We start from the raw sequence: 17,621 nt of genomic DNA, 5'->3' as shown, positions 1-17,621 counted from the left end.
TGGTAGCTTAGGTTCCATTAAATGACTCCGTCATTTAAGAACGATCTTTTGAAAGGGACGTATTACTCCCCTCAAAAAAAAACAAAAACAAAAAACCAAACCAAACCAAACTTTGGACACCTCACTTTTCTGTTAAATGATGAAAGACACCCAATACCAGGCCTAACCACTGTCACCTTCTCTCAGCCCCTTGGCAGCCAAAAGGCTACATGGCCCACTCTCTCCAGCATCTTCTAGTAGTGGACTTGGGACAAAAGTCAGGCACTTGGTTACCTCTCCCCATTGCCACGTCTGACCTCTCGAAAAACCTGTAGACCTGACGGTGGGCCACTCTCCATCCCCGGTAGCAGCTGTTACAGGAAAGATTAGGAAAGATTTGGCTCCGGAAGGTGGCAAAAGCCACCGTGCTTCCCTCCCCCAGCAGCAGGCAGCCGCCAGGGCCAAAGTGGGAGCACCGCGAGTCCACGTGCACCCAGCATGCCCGGTCACCCTTCTTACATAAGAGTCCCGGCGGGTACTTCTTCCCAGACCGCTAAGAATAAGCCGGGGAGGAGGCGGTGTGCAGTTTCTCTGCAGTGGCCACTACAGGTGCGGGGGTGGGGGTGGGCTCACTTTACAACCAGGGCACGTGCATTCCCAATCCGGTCATCTCGCCGGGGCAGAGCGATCCAGGCCCGCCCTGCCCCCGCAAGTCAGTCAGCCCTCCAGCGGGCTCCGAGGTCCGCGCCTTCTCCAGCCCCGGATGCCCGGCCCTCCCCTAACCAGCCGGATAGGCTCAGTGGTGGTGGGGTGCGGCTAGCTCCGGCCCTCCAGCCCTGCCCTTCCCTGCCCTGCCCCGGTGCCTTCCCTCCGCCCTGGTATCAGGCGAGAGGCGGAGCTGGCCCGGCACGCCCCGCCTCCGCGGTAGAAAGGGCCAGGCCAGTGTTACTCGCGGTCATCCCGGCCAGGGCCTTTTATCTTGACGCTGCCGGGGGAGGCGGGAGGAGGAGACACCGGGAGTGGCCTTGAACGCTAGCGACACCTTGCCCAGGCTATAAATTGAGCACCTGGGATGGGCAGGGGGCCGACGCAGCCAGTACCGCCCGCAGTCACAGTCCGGCCACTGACCACGGAAGCGTCCGTGGGTAGCAGCTGCAGGCAGAGGGCACGCTGAGCTGCTCGGAGCTGGGAATCGCGGGGCACAGGAGGAGGTAGGTGCTCCCGGTCCATCGTTGTCCTGACCAGCGTGGTTGCTTGGGCTCGCGCTTTTCGGAGGCCCTTGGAGCGCGAGGAAGTGGGACCGCCCAGCGATGGAGACCCACCCGGGCGCCTTCCCTCCAGAGCAGAGCCAGGGAGGGCGGGGAGCGCGGGCGGGGACGCGGGGCTCCCAAACCGGGAGAATAACCTCTTCTTTCGTCCCTGTCTCCCAATTAGGCCAGAGCTCTACCCACCGACCAGCCACCGCCGTCGCGAGCTTCCGGACGCCTGAGCCGGGAGAAACCGCACATCCCCCAGGGCTGGGCGCCGAGCGAAACTAGAGTTGGAGCAAGCTGAGGAGGAGCCGGGAAGTCAGCCGCTCCGGCTAGAGTCAGGCCGCCCCCCGCCCCTCCGGCGCGGGCCTTGGAGAGTGTGTGAAAGCGGGCAACCCCTCGTCCAGGCCGGCCGTCCCTGTGCCCTGCGCCCCGGCGCCCGCGCAGCCACCATGATGCAGATCTGTGACACCTACAACCAGAAACACTCGCTCTTTAACGCCATGAACCGCTTCATCGGCGCCGTGAACAACATGGACCAGACGGTAATGGTGCCCAGCCTGCTGCGCGACGTGCCGCTGGCCGATCCCGGGCTGGACAACGACGTCGGGGTGGAGGTGGGAGGCAGCAGCGGCTGCCTGGAGGAGCACTCGCCTCCATCCTCCAGCCCGGGCAGCGCCAACGGCAGCTTCTTCGCGCCGTCCCGGGACATGTACAGCCACTATGTGCTGCTCAAGTCCATCCGCAACGACATCGAGTGGGGGGTCCTGCACCAGCCGCCGCCTCCAGCGGGGAGCGAGGAGGGCAACGCCTGGAAGTCCAAGGACATCCTGGTGGACTTGAGCCACCTGGAGGGCGCGGACGCGGGCGAGGAGGACCTGGAGCGGCAGTTCCACTACCACCTGCGCGGGCTGCACACCGTGCTGTCCAAACTCACGCGCAAAGCCAACATCCTTACCAATAGATACAAGCAGGAGATCGGCTTTGGCAACTGGGGCCACTGAGGCGGGGCGCCCGCGGCAGCCTAGGCCCTTCCCCGCCCTGTTTCTCACCCTCTCTCTTTCCTTAAAGCGATTTTTTTTCCTAGCTGTGGGGCTCGAAGAGCGGACTGCAAGGTTGGGGGATTGCGGACGTGCAGGGGATGCGACAGGGCTGCGTGGAGGAAGGGGCCTCCTTCGGGAGAGGAAAGCGAGGCGATGGCGGGCGGGAGAGGGGAGGCTCAAAGTTCCCCCCGGGAGTGGGCCTGCGTTCTAGGTTGGTGGGACTGGGCTGACGCCCTGTATTCAGTCTGTGCCTTTCCTGGAGTTTCTTTTCTGTTCTTTCCGGAGGAAGAGGGCTGAGAAGGGGCCGTGCCAGGGCGCGGCGCTGGATTGCCACTCTTGGGAGGGCCTCCCGGAGCTGGGCGCTGGGAAAGGCGGGGCGCGCAGCCTCCCGCCGCCCCACCGTTGGGCCGATGGAGGCCTCGGTGTTGCTAGGATTGCATCAGTTTTCTTTCCTGTTTGCACTATATCTTTTTGTAACAGTTGTTCTGTCTTAAGTATTTCGAATCTTCTTGCTCTGAAACTTCGGCGATTCCATAGTGATAAGCGCACAAACAGCACTGCCTGTCGGTAACCGGTACTACTTTTATTAATGATTTTCTGTTACACTGTACAGTTGTCCTGTGGCACCCCCACCCCATCCGGTCTACCCCATCCCTTCCACTCCATCCCCGCCCCCACCCCAGTGTGTGTAAGCTGGCAGTGTGCCGGCTTGTACGAAGCTTGTCACTCAGCCGGTGAAAATAATAACATTATTATGAGAAGGTGGACTTATCTGAAATGGAACCAACTGACATTCTATCCGTGTTGTCCATAGAATGATGAAGGGTTCCACTGTTGTTATATGTCTTAAATTTATTTAAAACTTTTTTAATCCCAGATGTAGACTATATTCTAAAAAATAAAAAAAAATTGTGTTAACCTAACTTGACAAACGTTTGTTGCTCTTTAATCTGCCATTGAATGGCTTAGTAGTTAAATAAAAATAATTCTAATTATTTTTTTCTTTAGCAAAAGTAAATTTTATTTTTCCTCTGGTATTTCAAGCTGCTGGGTATTCATTTCTGCATTTGGTTTTGTTTCTGGAAGTAACTACTGACAAAATTTACTTCCAAGCTTTATTTCCAATTCAGCACCAAGGTACCACCCTACATCTCAACAAAAAGTTCATAAATACTCAAAGTATTTGGGGGTGGTACATATATTCTATCTTTCAACCCAGGTGGCCAGATTATTGAAGTGCTTAATTGGCATTTTGCATGTTTTAAGAAGTTCAATCACAAGCTGAAGTGTTTGGAGGCATAAACACTTATTTTTAAATGCTAAAAATTCAGTTGGCTACTGAGAGTGAAGAATTAGAGAAGAAACACCAGCTAACACTAGTCCACACACCTTGGGGGTTCCTACTTAATAGGCTTTTATGGTGAACCTAGGGGATGTTGAAATGTGTTATAATGATGTGAGCTATGGTCTCTTTCACGAAGCCCCTGGAGAATGCTAAACTTTGTTGAGAAGTGTTCAACCAGACTTCCAGGGCTTCAGTGAGCCAGTCTGCAGATGAGGGCAGCAGACCTGATGAAGCTGGCAGGAGGGTCCTTGGGAATATTTCTTTGACGTCATAATGCTGTATTGGGATGGCGGGACAGGGGAAACCCAGTGCACTACGTTTTCTTTATTTCAGTATTTGTTTTGGGGAGAAGAGTGTTAGACAGACTTCAGTTTTAAATTTTGAAAACAAGGCATTAAGTTCAGAGAGCTTGAGTCTAAATATATATAACATTGTAGTTTAAAAAAAGTAAAAAAAAAAATTTTTTTGGTGATTCAGGCAGCTCAGTCTACTATCAGCTTATAGCAGCAGTGAGAAAATGGGGAAGTGTCAAGACTGGGGTGCTGACTGTTGCTGGAGAAAGTTAATCGTTACAATGTAAAAGATAAGAGAGGAAGCACCAAAAGTAAGGGCTACAGCCTCTTATATTTTGTGTCTTCTTTAAAATATCAAAATGGTCTGTGAAACAGCAGAAATTCAAAGAAAGGAAATCACAGGAGCCACATGGTAGAAAGAAGCACGAAGACTTTGGAGCCAGAAAGTTTTATGTTCAAATCTCTTGTTACCATTTATTGTGTGTATTTAACCCTCCAAGCCTGTTTCAACATTGGAAACCAGGCACGATAATACGTACGATGCTTACTTCATGAAGTTGCAATGAGAATTAAATAAGATGATACTCAGAGGGTCTGATGCTTACTTAGATGTTTCTTTACGCACTACGGAGTGCCTTAAAGATTTCTCTCTCTTGCTCTGTCTAAATGTTGGTTCATGTCTCCAACATAAGGCTTAGAACGATATGTCTAAGAGAAAGTATAATTTCAATAGTCCTGAAATAACAGTTAAACTATTTTTCAAAGTCGTGAGGGAGAACCTGAATTAAACCAAAAGGTTACAATTTGGGCAGATGATGTCTAAAATTTTATGAGATGTTACCTGCAAGTTGTTTTTTTATAATTGTTTTTTTTTTTTTGTGGTATATAGAATACAGAAAAGTAGAGGTTAATAGCAAAACTGAACTGTAAATAAAAGGTTATTAATTTGGTAACTTTATTTTTGAAAATTTTACTTTGTGTAAGAGTATCTTTTGAAGCCCTGGTGGCACAGTGGTTAAAGCACTCGGCTGCTAACCGAAAGGTCGGCAGTTAGAACTTACAGCTGCTCTGTGGGAGAAAGATGTGGCAGTCTGCTTCTGTTAAGATTTTCAGCCTTGGAAACCCTGTGGGGCGGTTCTACTGGGTCCTCTAGGGTCACTATGAGTCAGAATCCATTTGATGGCAGTGGAGTTTTTTTTTTTTTTTTTTTTTTTTTGGTTAAGGGTATCTTTTACATATGGGTACGTAGTGATGCTGATCCAGGAGTAATGATGATCACTGTTAAAGAGCATTGGGTTTTTTTTTTTTTTCCTGAACCGATAAGATTTCCCAGGCCCAGTAAGTACTATTCCACTAATACTAACTAGTATGTTATTCAAGGTCAGTTTACAAGACAAAACAAGAAAAACTCCAACAGATACACCTGTTAAGATTTCTCAAGCTATTAAAAAAATTTTGCTTTTTTAACTTCTGAGGAAACTTCATATTTTCAGAAGGTCTTTCCTGAAGAACCTCAAAGTACTTTTTATAGTTTAAAAATTGAATACGTTGTGTGGCATCTTGTTCAATGAGCTATCAGAGGCGATGGTTGTCCGACAGTGCCCGTCTTCATGACAGTTTGTAACTAAAGGGGAAGGCGCAGATCCATGGACTAGGCAAAAAGGAACGGCGTAGGATGGAATGCATTATCCTTCACAAATTTACATTTGATAAGAATTTTTTAGAAACCCTGGTGGCACAATGGTTAAGTGCTCTGCTGCTAACTATAGGTTGGCAGTTCAAACTCACCAGCTGCTCTGAGGGAGAAAGATGTGGCAGTCAGCAACCTTAAAGACTATGGCCTTGGGAACCCTACAGGACAGCTCTTCTCTGTCCTGTAGGGTTGTTATGAGATGGAATCAACTTGATGTAACACAACAAGAAAAATTTTCTATAGCAAAACCTCACAAGACCTTTGAGAAAACCCAGTTTTATCTTACAAACAGCTTTCTGCTTTGCTCATGGTGTTTCTTAGTAGTCTGTCCTAATTTACCTTCTCTGAACCCAATTTGTTGGAGAACACGGCATGGAAGCTGGGTTATTATTCTTTGAACCAACTTGAGAACTAGCCTATTGTTGACGATCTAAAAAAAATGAAAGTTAGTGTCATTTGCATATACCTCATCATTTCCCCTTATTTTTAGTTGCTGAACAAAGATAATTTGAGAAATAGTGTTCTCTCTCTTTTCGATATTGCCAGTGGTTCTCAAATGTTTGCAAATTGGACATGGGTCTGGTTGTTTGAGGATTCAAATCTTGTACTGTGTACCCTTTTTTTTTTCAAAGTAATTAGCTTTAGATGGGCACAGATAAAGAATGTCTAAGACATTTTTACCACATCCATGTGATTTATTTTGAAGAATTTTGAATGAAAAAATGAGAAAAGGAACACTTTCTTTAAAATTCTGGAGGCAACTTTTGCCTCCAACTAATAAAAAAAAAAAGATCAGAAGTTTTGAAAACTTGAAATATACAGAATAGAGATTTTTCTCTTAAAATTAATTGCTACTAGTCTTCTTAAAGTTTCAAACTTTATTTAGTTTCCGATTAAGCTTAAATTGCTTTATTACTAAGATAAATTAAACTTTTAATTTATTTTCTTTTAAGGTTATCCCCATTTTTTTTTTTTTTTTAACTCAGGGACATTTGTGATGTTGACAGTTTCTTTGTTTCACTTAATTTTCTGCGCTGAGTCATTTTTCTTTATGTATTTTCATTGGTGTTATTTTTGTATTTGCTGAGTCTTTATGTTTTTGTTGTTTTTTTATTATTATTTTGATGTGTAGGGTTGTTAGTTTCCTTTGTGGTTAATAGTTACCCCTATTTTTCTAAGTTTAAACCAATCTTTTATTTCTTTGTATCACCATGACTTCCTCTTTATGTGAAAGATCTATGACTACATTACTTAGTCCTTCTTTTTTGTTTTAATGTTGTCATCTTTTACATATTGACATCTCTGTATCCTTATTTTCAGGGTTTTAGCTTTGATTTATTTTTGTGACTTCCCTGTCTGGGTTGATATCTGGTAGCTTTGTCCTGTGTCCTAGTCTTGGGTTGTTATCTGACGTTATTGATTTTCTAACTGGAGGACTCCCTTTCGTATTTCTTGTAATTTTGGTTTGATTTTTACAAATTCCCTAAACTTCTGTTTATCTGGAAATGACCTAATTTTGCCATCATATTTGAGAGACAGCTTTTGCTGGATATATAATTCTTGGGAGGCAATTTTTTTTCCTTCAAGGCTTTATATATGTCATCCCATTGCCTTCCTGCCTGCATGCTTTCTGCTGAGTAGTCCGAGCTTAGTCTTATTGACTCTCCTTTGTAGATGACTTTTCGTTTATCCCTAGCTGCTCTTAAAGTTCTCACTTTATCTTTGGTTTTGGCAAGTTTGATTATAATATGTCTTGGTAACTTTCTTTTGAGATCTACCTTGTGTGGGGTTTGACCTTCTCATCTTTCACAATATCAGGGAAGTTTTCTGCCAACAAATCTTCAACAATTCTCTCTGTATTTTCTGTTATCCCTCCCTGTTCTGGTACTCCAATCACTTGTAGGTTATTCCTATTGATAGAATCCCACATAATTCTTAGGGCTCCTTCATTTTTTAAAATTCTTTTATCTGATTTTTCCTCAAATAAGTTGGTGTCAAGTGCTTTATCTTCAGTCTCACTAATTCTGACTTCTAGTTCCCGAGCTCCTGTGGCTTTCTATTGAGTTGTCTAATTCTGAAATTTTATTGTTAATCTTGTGGATTTCTGTTTGCTGTCTCTCTATGGATTCTTGCAGCCTGTTAAGTTTGTCATTCTGCTCTTGCATAATCTTCTTAAATTCTTCTATTGCTTTGTCTGTGTGTTCCTTGGCTTGTTCTGCGTTTTGCCTGATCTCCTTCCTGATACCTTGAAGAGCCCTGTATATTAATCTTTTGAATTCTACCTCCAGTGATTCCAAGTAATTCAGGGAAATTTAAAGGTTGTTCCTGAGTTACTTAAACACTTGACTAAGCCTCTAGTTAGTTCATTTTGAGCTGTGTAGAACTTTCTGATAAGTGTTGCAGACCATGACAGTCGGCTACCAGCACAGAAATGGTTTCTGTATCTGGAAGCCAGTGCCACCCTTTGACTCATGCAACTATGGCTTCTGCCCTGGGCCCCTCACTTTAGAGAGTCCCTACTCTGGCCTCTGGCTTTGTCACTCCACATGGAGCAAGGAGTCCCCAGAGCTAAGGAAATGCCCAGAGCTTCTGTCTCCCTTCTAGATCATACTCTGGGTAACTAAGACCCCAGAAGTCCCTGTCCAAATGGCCCTGAGCCCATTCCAGGGACTTCATGGGCATCTGCCCTGGGTTCATCCTCCCGATAGTTGACAGGCTGCTGGCCTGGGGCTTGATGGGGAGATGTGGTTGGGGCTTAGATATGCTGACTGGGTTGTTCATATGCGAACACACGTAGGAAGATAGACTGGGGGCCTCGTTTGTTCTGTTGTCCTGGTCCCCTGTGTTTCAGGATAAAAAAAGGGTTTGAAGCCTGCAGAAAGGAAATAAGAGGTTAAAGCAGCTCAAGCTTCAAGATCTCTTCCAGTGTTAACAAAAGAGGGTTCTATGGTTTTTCTCCCTATTGCATACATTCCTTAGGAGCTTCCTTGCTCCATTTAAGAATGATATTTAATTAATGAAAGGTTGGCTAAGGAAAACCACATCTGTACACAGAGTTTTTTCAGCTGCTTGCTGAATGGCTGCAATTATAACAAAAGCAGCTACTTTAGACCCAAATAGATATGTCTTCTCCAAAATTGTGAAGATTTCATCTCCCCAAATTTTCTTTTATTCTCTTTATTGAGTTTGCTGTTTTCTTTTTGCTGCCAAAACTCTTGGTGAAGTTAAAGCAGAAAACTAAGTGTTGTGCATCTGTCTAAGCAAGGCTTGCTAAAACCACAGCTATCTCACCAGCCCTTCCTGTTTTGGCATTCTCTATTTTTAAGAGGAAAATTTTTTATACCTTCCCATTCTTTTTCTTGTATTTTTTATGTCTTTTTCTAGTCTTTTAAAACTCTTTGCCTAGCTCTTTAAAAAAACGTATCTACCAATTTACCCAACTTGAATAATCCCAAACTGGTAAGAATTTTGATTGGAGGATGTCTACATCAGTTGGTTAAGAGCAGTGTTATAGAACATAACTTTCTGTCCTTGGAGTCCATGGACTGTCTAGAGAAAGTATTTTCTAACACTGTAGATAAGAAGACTGAGAAAATATAAGCAAAGCATAGAGCCAAGTTCTTTATTTTTGATAGCTAAATAAACAATGTTGAGGGTGGGGCATTCTCTAGAAGCAATTTTACTTTTTAATACCAATCTGACCAGTGTTGATGTGTGGACTTTTATCAATGAGCATTCAGTTAACAGGATGAAACTGGACTTGATTCATTTGATGTTTTCAAAGGTAGAAACCAACTTTGTAGTTTTTTTTTTTCTCCTTCTGAATACCACACTGCTGAGGTAAAGAATGTTGTAGCTTGTGGGTGAGCTCAATAGGGCCAATTAAAACCTGACTACTCCTCCACCATGTTGAAATACCTGATAGAACTTGCTGTGTCCTTGGATAATGGCATTTTTTTTTCTTCTTAGCAGACATCTAATTGAGGAGATTTCCTGTTTGGTTGTCCAGGAAGGATGAAAACGAAAGTACCACATTGCTGGTTCTTATCAAGGTATTTAAATTTTCTAGTTGTTCACATATGTTATTAATTCTTAGTCCTCCTTTTAAAAATAAAACATACATTATGAAAGAACATGTATACATCCCGTAGCAGCCAAACTGTGTGTAGAATGCAAACAGTGTAGTTAGTGTAGTTTAGTCATTCAAAACAAGGTGTAGTGCTTTGTGGCATCTAATTGACATTGCAGCTTGTAACTCACGGATGCTTGGGAAGTATAATTTAGTTTCTGTTGTGATAAGTACTTGTCGACAACTCCTTTATAGCTTAAATGTTCAGGGGGAAAGTGACAGACATTTAGATATTAACCCTGGTGTTGGGATCTGGGAGGAATCTTAGAAACCAGCAGCCCTTTCTTTCTAGTGGATTTGAGATCAGAGGAAAATGCTTGCTTCCTGCTTCCAGTTTGTCCCCTGGTGGAAAAAGGGAGGCACCAAGCCAAGCCTGCTGAGTTTAGTCTTTCCAAATTTATCACATGTCACCCCACCGCCCCTGGATCTGCGTGAGCAAGGGGTGTAGTGGAGAAAGGCAAAGTGTGTTTCAGGATACTTCCACCTCTTATAAACCTGAGGAGTGGGGAAAAATCCTCCTTCTCTGACTAGAAAGGCAGCAAAAATCAGGTTGAATCATATGAAATTGCCATTTTTGATGGCCTAAAATTGTTGAATAACCTTGATTCCAGCAGTTAGGTGATCTTCCGAGAGCGTGTTATGGTTCTTTTCCACTACCTTATGAAATTATTGGTTGCCACCTTGGTTGGCCTCATTTTGAGGTAGAAGCAGATGGGGGCAAAAGGAGTCTAAAAGGGATGCAATTACAGAAAAGTGGCAAATAGAATGGAAGAAAGGAGAGGAGACTTAAAAATGAAGAGTGGAAATGGAAAAGTGGCAGAGAGTGTGGGGGTTGTATTTTCTAAAATTTCTGGCCGTACGTGCCTCCCATACATAACCTTGACACTCTCATTCAAGAGGTGGAATCTCCATCGCCTACCGTTAAATTTAGGTGGGACTTTGTAACTGCCTTGATGAAAAGAATGTGGCCTTCATTTCTGTGGCCAGGCCATAAAAGGTGATACATCTTCTGCATGGCCACCATGCTGTGAGGAAGCTCAGCCCGCATGAAAAGACCACGTGTAGGTATTCTGTTCATAGCCCCACTGAGGTCCCAGCCAACAGCCAGCATCAACCACCAAACATGTGAGTAAGCTAGCCTTCAGATGATTTTAGTTAGCTACACGAGTTGACGCCGAGTAGGGGAGAGACAAGCTGTAACCAACAAGGCCTGTCCAAAGGGCAGACTTGTGTGCAAAATAAATATTGTCATTCCTTTAAGGCACTAAGTGGTTTGTAACACAGCAATAGATAACTGAAACAGAGACCTTGTTCCAAATTTCAATTGAAAGTAGAATATAATGTATGAAATAACCAAAACTAAACCAAACCAGTTGCCTTTGAGTTGATTCCAACTCATGGCGACTCCATGTGTTGCAGTGCAGAATTGTACTCCATAGGGTTTTCAAGGCTGTGATCTCCAGGCCTTTCTTTCGAGGCACCTCTGGGTGGACTCAAAACCACCAAACTCGGTTAGTAGTGGAACCGTTAACCATTTGCGACACCCAGGGACACCTAATGTGTGGAATAGGATCTGTTTCATCTCATACCCCCAAGTAACTGTTTATTCTAAGCCTAGAAGCTTTCGAAACGTTCTTCTGATGGCTGGTATAGAGAACATAAGAATTAGAAGTGATGAGTAATTGGAGAGACACTGTTAGTAGCATTTTATAGTTCTGTTGAAGCTCGGTGTGATAAACAGAATGGTCCCCCACAGATGTTCACGTCTTAATCTTCAGAGCCTGCGAGTATATGTGTTACATGAGAAGGGGTGATTAAGGTTACAGACAAAATTAAGGGGGTAATCAGCTGACCTTAAAATAGGGAGATGATTCTGGACTATCCAAGTAGGCCCAATGTAATCACAAGGGTCCTTAAAAGTGGAGTGAGAGGCAGAAGGGTCAGAGGCAGAGTGATGCTGTGTGAGAAGGACTCAACCAATCATTATTGGCTTTGAAGATGGAGGAAGGGGCCAAGAGCCAAGGAATGTGGGCAGCTTCTGGAAGATAGAAAAGGTAAGGAAATACATTCTTTCCGTGAGTCTCCAGAAGGAACACAGCCCTGCTGACATCTTGATTTTAGCCCAGTGAGACCCGTTTCAGACTTCTTATCTCGGGAATTATGAGAACTGACCTGCAGAGCTTCCTGTTGTTTTAACCAAAAGCATTGTGGGATTTTTTTTTTTTTTACAACAATACGAGACTAATACACTTGGCCTGTAAGGTATGGCCAGCTTTAGACGAGTAATTCCTAATAGGAAACAAAAAGGTGATATACTCTTGACACCGAATCCAATTGTTGTGTTTGTCGTTGTTGCTGTTATTAAAAAAAAAAAAAATTAGGTGCCATCAATTCTGTTCTAACTCATAGCAACCGTATGTACAACAGAATGAAACACTGCCCGGCCCTGTGCCATCCTCCAATTGTTATGCTTAAGCCCATTGTTGCAGCCAGTGTGTCAATCCATCTCATTTAGGGTCTTCCTGTTTTTTGATGACCCTCCACTTTACCAAGCACGATGTCCTTCTCCAGGGACTGATCCCTCCTGATGACATGTTCAAAGTATGTGAGATATAGTCTCGCCATCCTTGGTTCTAAGGAGTGCTCAGGCTGTACTTCTAAGACAGATTTGTTCGTTCTTTTGGCAGTCCATGGTACGTTCAATATTCTTCTCCAACGCCACAATTCAAAGGTGTCAATTCTTCTTTAGTCTTCCTTACTCGTCGTCCAGCTTTCACATGCATATGAGGCAATTGAAAACACCATGGCTTGGGTCAGGCACACCTTAGTCTTCAAGGTGACATTTTTGCTTTTAAACACTTTGCCCAATGCAATGTGTCTTTTGATTTCCTGACTGCTGCTTCCATGGGTGTTGATTGTGGATCCAAGTTAAATGAAATCCTTGACAACCTCAAACTTTTCTCTCTTTATCATGATGTTGCTTATTGGTCCAGTTGTGAGGATTTTTGTTTTATTTATGTTGAGGTGCAATCCATGGTGAAGGCTGTGGTCTTTGATCTTCATCAGTAAGTGCTTCAAGTCTTCTTCACTTTCAGCAAGCAAGGTTATAGCATCTGCACATGGCAGGTTGTTAATGAATCTTCCTCCAATCCTGATGTCCTGTTCTTCTTCATATAGTCCAGCTTCTTGGATTATTTGCTCAGCATACAGATCGAATAGGTATGGTGAAAGGATACAACCCTGACACACACCTTTCCTGACTTTAAACCACGCGGTATCTCCTTGTTCAGTTTGAATGACTGCCTCTTGATCTATGTACAGGTTCCTCACAAGCAAAATTAAGTGTTTTGGAATTCCCACTCTTTGCAATGTTATCCATAATTTGTTATGATCCGCACAGTCGAAAGGCTTTGCATAGTCAATAAAACACAAGTAAATATCTTTCTGGTATTCTCTGCTTTCAGCCAGTATCCATCTAACATCAGCAATGATACCCCTGGTGCCATGTCCTCTTCTGAATCCTGCTTGAATTTATGGCAGTTCCTTGTCAATATACTGCTGCAGCCACTTTTGAATGATCTTCGGCAAAATTTTATTTTTGTGTGATATTAATGATATTCCTTTATAATTTCCACATTCGGTGGGATCACCTTTCTTTGGAATAGGCATAAATATGGATCCCTTCCAATCAGTTGACCAGGTAACTGTCTTCCAAATTTCTTGGCATAGACAAGTGAGTACTTCCAGTACAGCATCCATTTGTTGCAACATCTCAATTGGTATTTTGTCAATTCCTGGAGCCTTGTTGTTCGCCAATGCCTTCAGTGGAGCTTGGACTTCTTCCTTCGGTACCATCAGTTCCTGATCATATGCTACCTCCTGAAATGGTTGAACGTCGACCAATTCTTTCTGATATAGTGACTGTGTATTCCTTCCATCTTCTTTTGTTCCTTCTTGAGTGGTTTAATATTTTCCCCACGGAATCCTTCATTATTGCAACTCGAGGCTTGAATTTTTTCTTCAGCACTTTCAGCTTGAGAAATGCAGAGCATGTTCTTCCCTTTTGCTTTTCCATCTCCAGGTCTTTGCACATGTCATTATAATACTTTACTTTGTTCGCCCTTTGAAATCTTCTCTTTGGTTTTTTTACTTCATCATTTCTTCCTTTCACTTTAGCTACTCGACATTCAGGAGCAAGTTTCAGAGTCTCTTCTGACATCCATTTTGGTTTTTTTCTTTCTTTTTAATGACCTCTTGCTTTCTTCATGTATGATGTCCTTGCACAACTCATCTGTTCTTTGGTCATTAGTGTTCAACACGTCAAATCTATTCTTGAGGTGGCCTCTAAATTCAGGTGGGATACACTCAAGGTCGTACTTTGGCTCTCGTGGACTTGTTCTAATTTTCTTCAGTTTCGGCTTGAACTTGCTTATGAGCAATTGATGGTCTGTTCTGCATTTGGCCCCTGGCCTTGTTCTGACTGATGATATTGAGCGTTTCCATTGTCTTTTCCCACAGATGTAGTCGATTTGATTCCTATGTATTCCATCTGGTGAGGTCCATGTGTATAGTCGCCATTTATGTTGTTGAAAAAGGTTATTTGCAATGAGTAAATCGTTGGTCTTGCAAAATTCTATCATTTGATTTCTGGCATCATTTCTATCACCAAGACCATATTTTCTTTTATTTATTTGTTTATCGAACTTTAGATGAAGGTTTACAGAACAAACTAGTTTCTCATCAAGCAGTACACACATTGTTGTGTGACATTGGTTAACAACCCCACGACATGTCAAAGCTTTCCCTTCTCAACCCTAGGTTCCCCGTTATCCGCTGTCCTGTTTCCTCCTACCTTCCAGTCCCTGACCCAGGGCTAGTGTGCTCTTTAGTCTTGTTTTTTTCCGTGGGACTGTTCAGTCTTTGACTGAAGGGCGAACCTCAGGAGTGGCCTCATTACTGAGCGGAAAGCGTGTCTGGGGGCCATACTCTCAGGGTTTCTCCAGTCTCTGTCAGGCCAGCAAGTCTGGTCTTTCATTTTGAGTTGGAATTTTGTTCTACATTGTTCTCCAGCTCTGTCTGGGACCCTCTATTATGATCCCTGTCAGAGTAGACCAAGACCATATTTTCTAACTACTGTTCTTCTTTGTTTCCAACTTTGGCATTTCAATCTCCAGTAATTATAAATGCATCCTGATTGCATGGCCGATCAATTTCAGACTGCCCTTAGTGGTTAGTGTATAAATTTGAATAATAGTCATATTAATTGGTCTTCCTTGTAGATGTATGGATATTATCCTATCACAGTGCTGTACTTCAGAATAGATCTTGAAATGTTCTTTTTGATGATGAATGCAATGCCATTCCTTTTCAAGTTGTCATTCCCGGCATAGTAGACAATATGATTGTCTGATTCAAAATGGCCAATTCCAGTCCATTTCAGCTCAGTAATGTCTAGGATATCAATGTTTATGCATTCCATTTCATTTTTGACAACTTCCAATTTTCCTAGATTTGTACGTCATACATTCCACGTTTTGATTATTAGTGGATGTTTGCAGCTGTTTCTTCTCATTTTGAGTTGTGCCAAATCAGCAAATGAAGGTCCCAAAAGCTTGACTCCCTCCACATCATTAAGGTTGACTCTACTTTTGAGCCCCTGTGTTTTAGTCATTTCCTTGCTTTTGTATCTCTCATTAAATGTTGATAACTCAGAACTGAAATGGAGTGTAAAAGTTTTTCAATGGAGAGAAACGTACTAGATGTTGTCTTGCTCAACATTAAGGTCATAATAAGAAAGGTGCTTGTGGCAAGGTGAGGTAGAAGGAAAGATGGTGTCTAGTAGTGAAAGAAAACATGACTTGGAGTAAAAATATCTGGACTTGAACCCCAGTTCTGTCAATTCATTCCGTGTTTCCTGGGGGTGTTAATTAGCTTCTAGAATCTTGAGTTTCCTTTTTTGTAAAACGGGAAAAATACCTCACAGGCTTAATGACTCATGCTTAATGGTAATACCAATAAACTACCACTCAGTGCACACTTACTGTATATACTTCCTTCCTAATAGCTTTATTGCTATGAGTGGTGTAAACCTCATGCATTACCTCACTTTTTTCTCACAAGGACCCCATGAAGTATGTACTAGTATTATTCTCACTTTACAGATGAGTAAATGTGTCAAAGACTGTTGTTTCTCAATATCTTCTTTCTCCTTATCCTCCATTTTTTTTTTAGCTGAGAAATTGGTCACTCCAAATAAAAGCTACAATTTCTGGCTTCCCTTGCAACTATGAATAACCATGTGACAAAGTTTTAGCCAATGACCTGCAGGCAGAAGAGTCACATATGACTTCCATGAGGTGTCCTGAAAAGGTGAGAGAATATTTTTGTTCCTTTCTCCTTATGCTTGGAAACCCTATGGGACAGTTCTACTCTGTCCTATAGGGCCACCATGAGTTGGAATCAACCCGATGACAATGGATTTTGAGTTCTCCTTACGCTATGGGATGACTGGAGCTCCAGCAGCCATCTTGGGTGATGAGGTAGAGGCAATGTGTTGAGAAACCCAGAGCAGCAAGAGAGAAGGAACCTGGATTTCTGATTATCATGGATGGTCCACATCTGGACTTTGTTTATAAGGTCCAGAAATAAACTTCTATCTTGTCTAAGCTACTGCTATTTCTGTTGCTTACAGTGAAATTTAATCTTAACTAATGCTGAACTGGGGGCAGTGATGGTTCAGTGGTAAAATTCTTGCCTTCCATGCTGGAGACCCAGGTTTAATTCCAGGCCAGTGCACCTCAGTGCAGCTACCACCCATCTGTTGGTGGAGGCTTGTCTATTGCTATGATGCTGAACAGGTTTCAGTGGACCTTCCAGACTAATACTAGGAGGAAAGGCCTGGTGATCTACTACCAAAAAACCAGCCAATGAAAACCCTATGGATCACAATGGTCCAATCCCATTGTGCATGAGGTCATCATGAGTTAGGGGCCAATTCAACAGCAGCTAATGACAACAACAGCAAAACAACAACAACAACAAAAACTGAGATAAAGGCTTAAAGAAGTTGTTATAAGGAAAACTGTGTCTTCAAGTTATTTCAAAGATCAAATTATACTCTGTAAAATCTTGGTGTGGGTGCTTGATCTCCCCCCAAAACAAAAATAAACCAGTTGCCATTAAGTTGATTCTGACTCATGGCAACCCCAGGTGTGCAGAGTAAAACTGCTCTCCATAGAGTTTTCAAGGCTGTGACCTTTTGGAAGCAGATGACCAGGCCTTTCTTCTGAGGTGCCTCTTGATGGGTTTGAACTTTTGATTAGTATTAGAGTGCTTAACTGTTTGCGCCACACCAAAAAACCAAACTCACTGCCATTGAGTTCATTTTGACTCATAGTGACCCTGTAGGACAGAGTAGAACTGTCACATAGGGTTCCCAAGGCTGTAAATTTTTATGGAAGCAGACTGTCAGATCTTTCTCCTGCAGAGTGGCTGGTGGATTTGAACCACCAACCTTTTGGTTAGCCGCCAAGCCTTTAACCACTGTGTTACCGGGACTTATTGTTTGCACCATTAAAAAAAAAAAAAGATTGTTAATTAAATTTGAGGGCCAAGGAAGGGAGAAAAAAGACATTCTTGAGGAAGGAGTGTCTTTTCTTTCAACCGATTTATACTTTAAGGCTTTATAAGACTCTGCAATCAATTCTGGATTATTCTGCCTGATTATTTAAAAAATTACCCGGTAGATTTTCCAGACCTTGCTTCTTCCTTCATTTATTTCATTGTTTATTAGTATACTCGCTGATGAGAGTTTACACTAGAAGCTTTAGATTCTTGTTAATAACTCTCATAAAGATTTTTAAAGGAGTGGGAAGGTGGCTAAAGGAACT

General features: G+C 43.0%; 1 protein-coding gene and 1 long non-coding RNA gene across 7 annotated transcripts in view; both read left to right on the top strand.

Moving 5' to 3' along the window:
• The first annotated feature begins 920 nt into the window (after nt 1-920).
• MID1IP1 (MID1 interacting protein 1) lies at nt 921-3,195 on the top strand. Its single transcript, XM_049871741.1, has 2 exons — nt 921-1,190; nt 1,414-3,195. The coding sequence occupies exon 2, from the start codon at nt 1,682-1,684 to the stop codon at nt 2,231-2,233; it is 552 nt and encodes a 183-aa protein (XP_049727698.1). The 5' UTR covers nt 921-1,190; nt 1,414-1,681; the 3' UTR covers nt 2,234-3,195.
• Nucleotides 3,196-8,742: 5,547 nt separating this feature from the next.
• LOC126068956 (uncharacterized) overlaps nt 8,743-17,621 on the top strand; it is a 60,979-nt gene continuing 52,100 nt past the window's right edge. For 2 of the 6 annotated variants that reach the window (XR_007515780.1, XR_007515781.1), the window contains exons 1-2: nt 8,746-9,655; nt 15,964-16,101. This is a non-coding gene — a long non-coding RNA (uncharacterized LOC126068956). Of the gene's footprint in view, nt 9,656-15,963; nt 16,102-17,621 lie in introns of all 6 variants that reach the window. The other 4 variants (XR_007515782.1, XR_007515778.1, XR_007515779.1 and 1 more) reach the window with 4 other exon arrangements.

This window comes from Elephas maximus, chromosome X (assembly GCF_024166365.1).
Source record: "Elephas maximus indicus isolate mEleMax1 chromosome X, mEleMax1 primary haplotype, whole genome shotgun sequence".
Classification (NCBI taxonomy): Eukaryota; Metazoa; Chordata; class Mammalia; order Proboscidea; family Elephantidae; genus Elephas; species Elephas maximus.
Note: the sequence above shows the minus strand (reverse complement) of the source record. Positions and strands in the feature narration are given on the sequence as shown.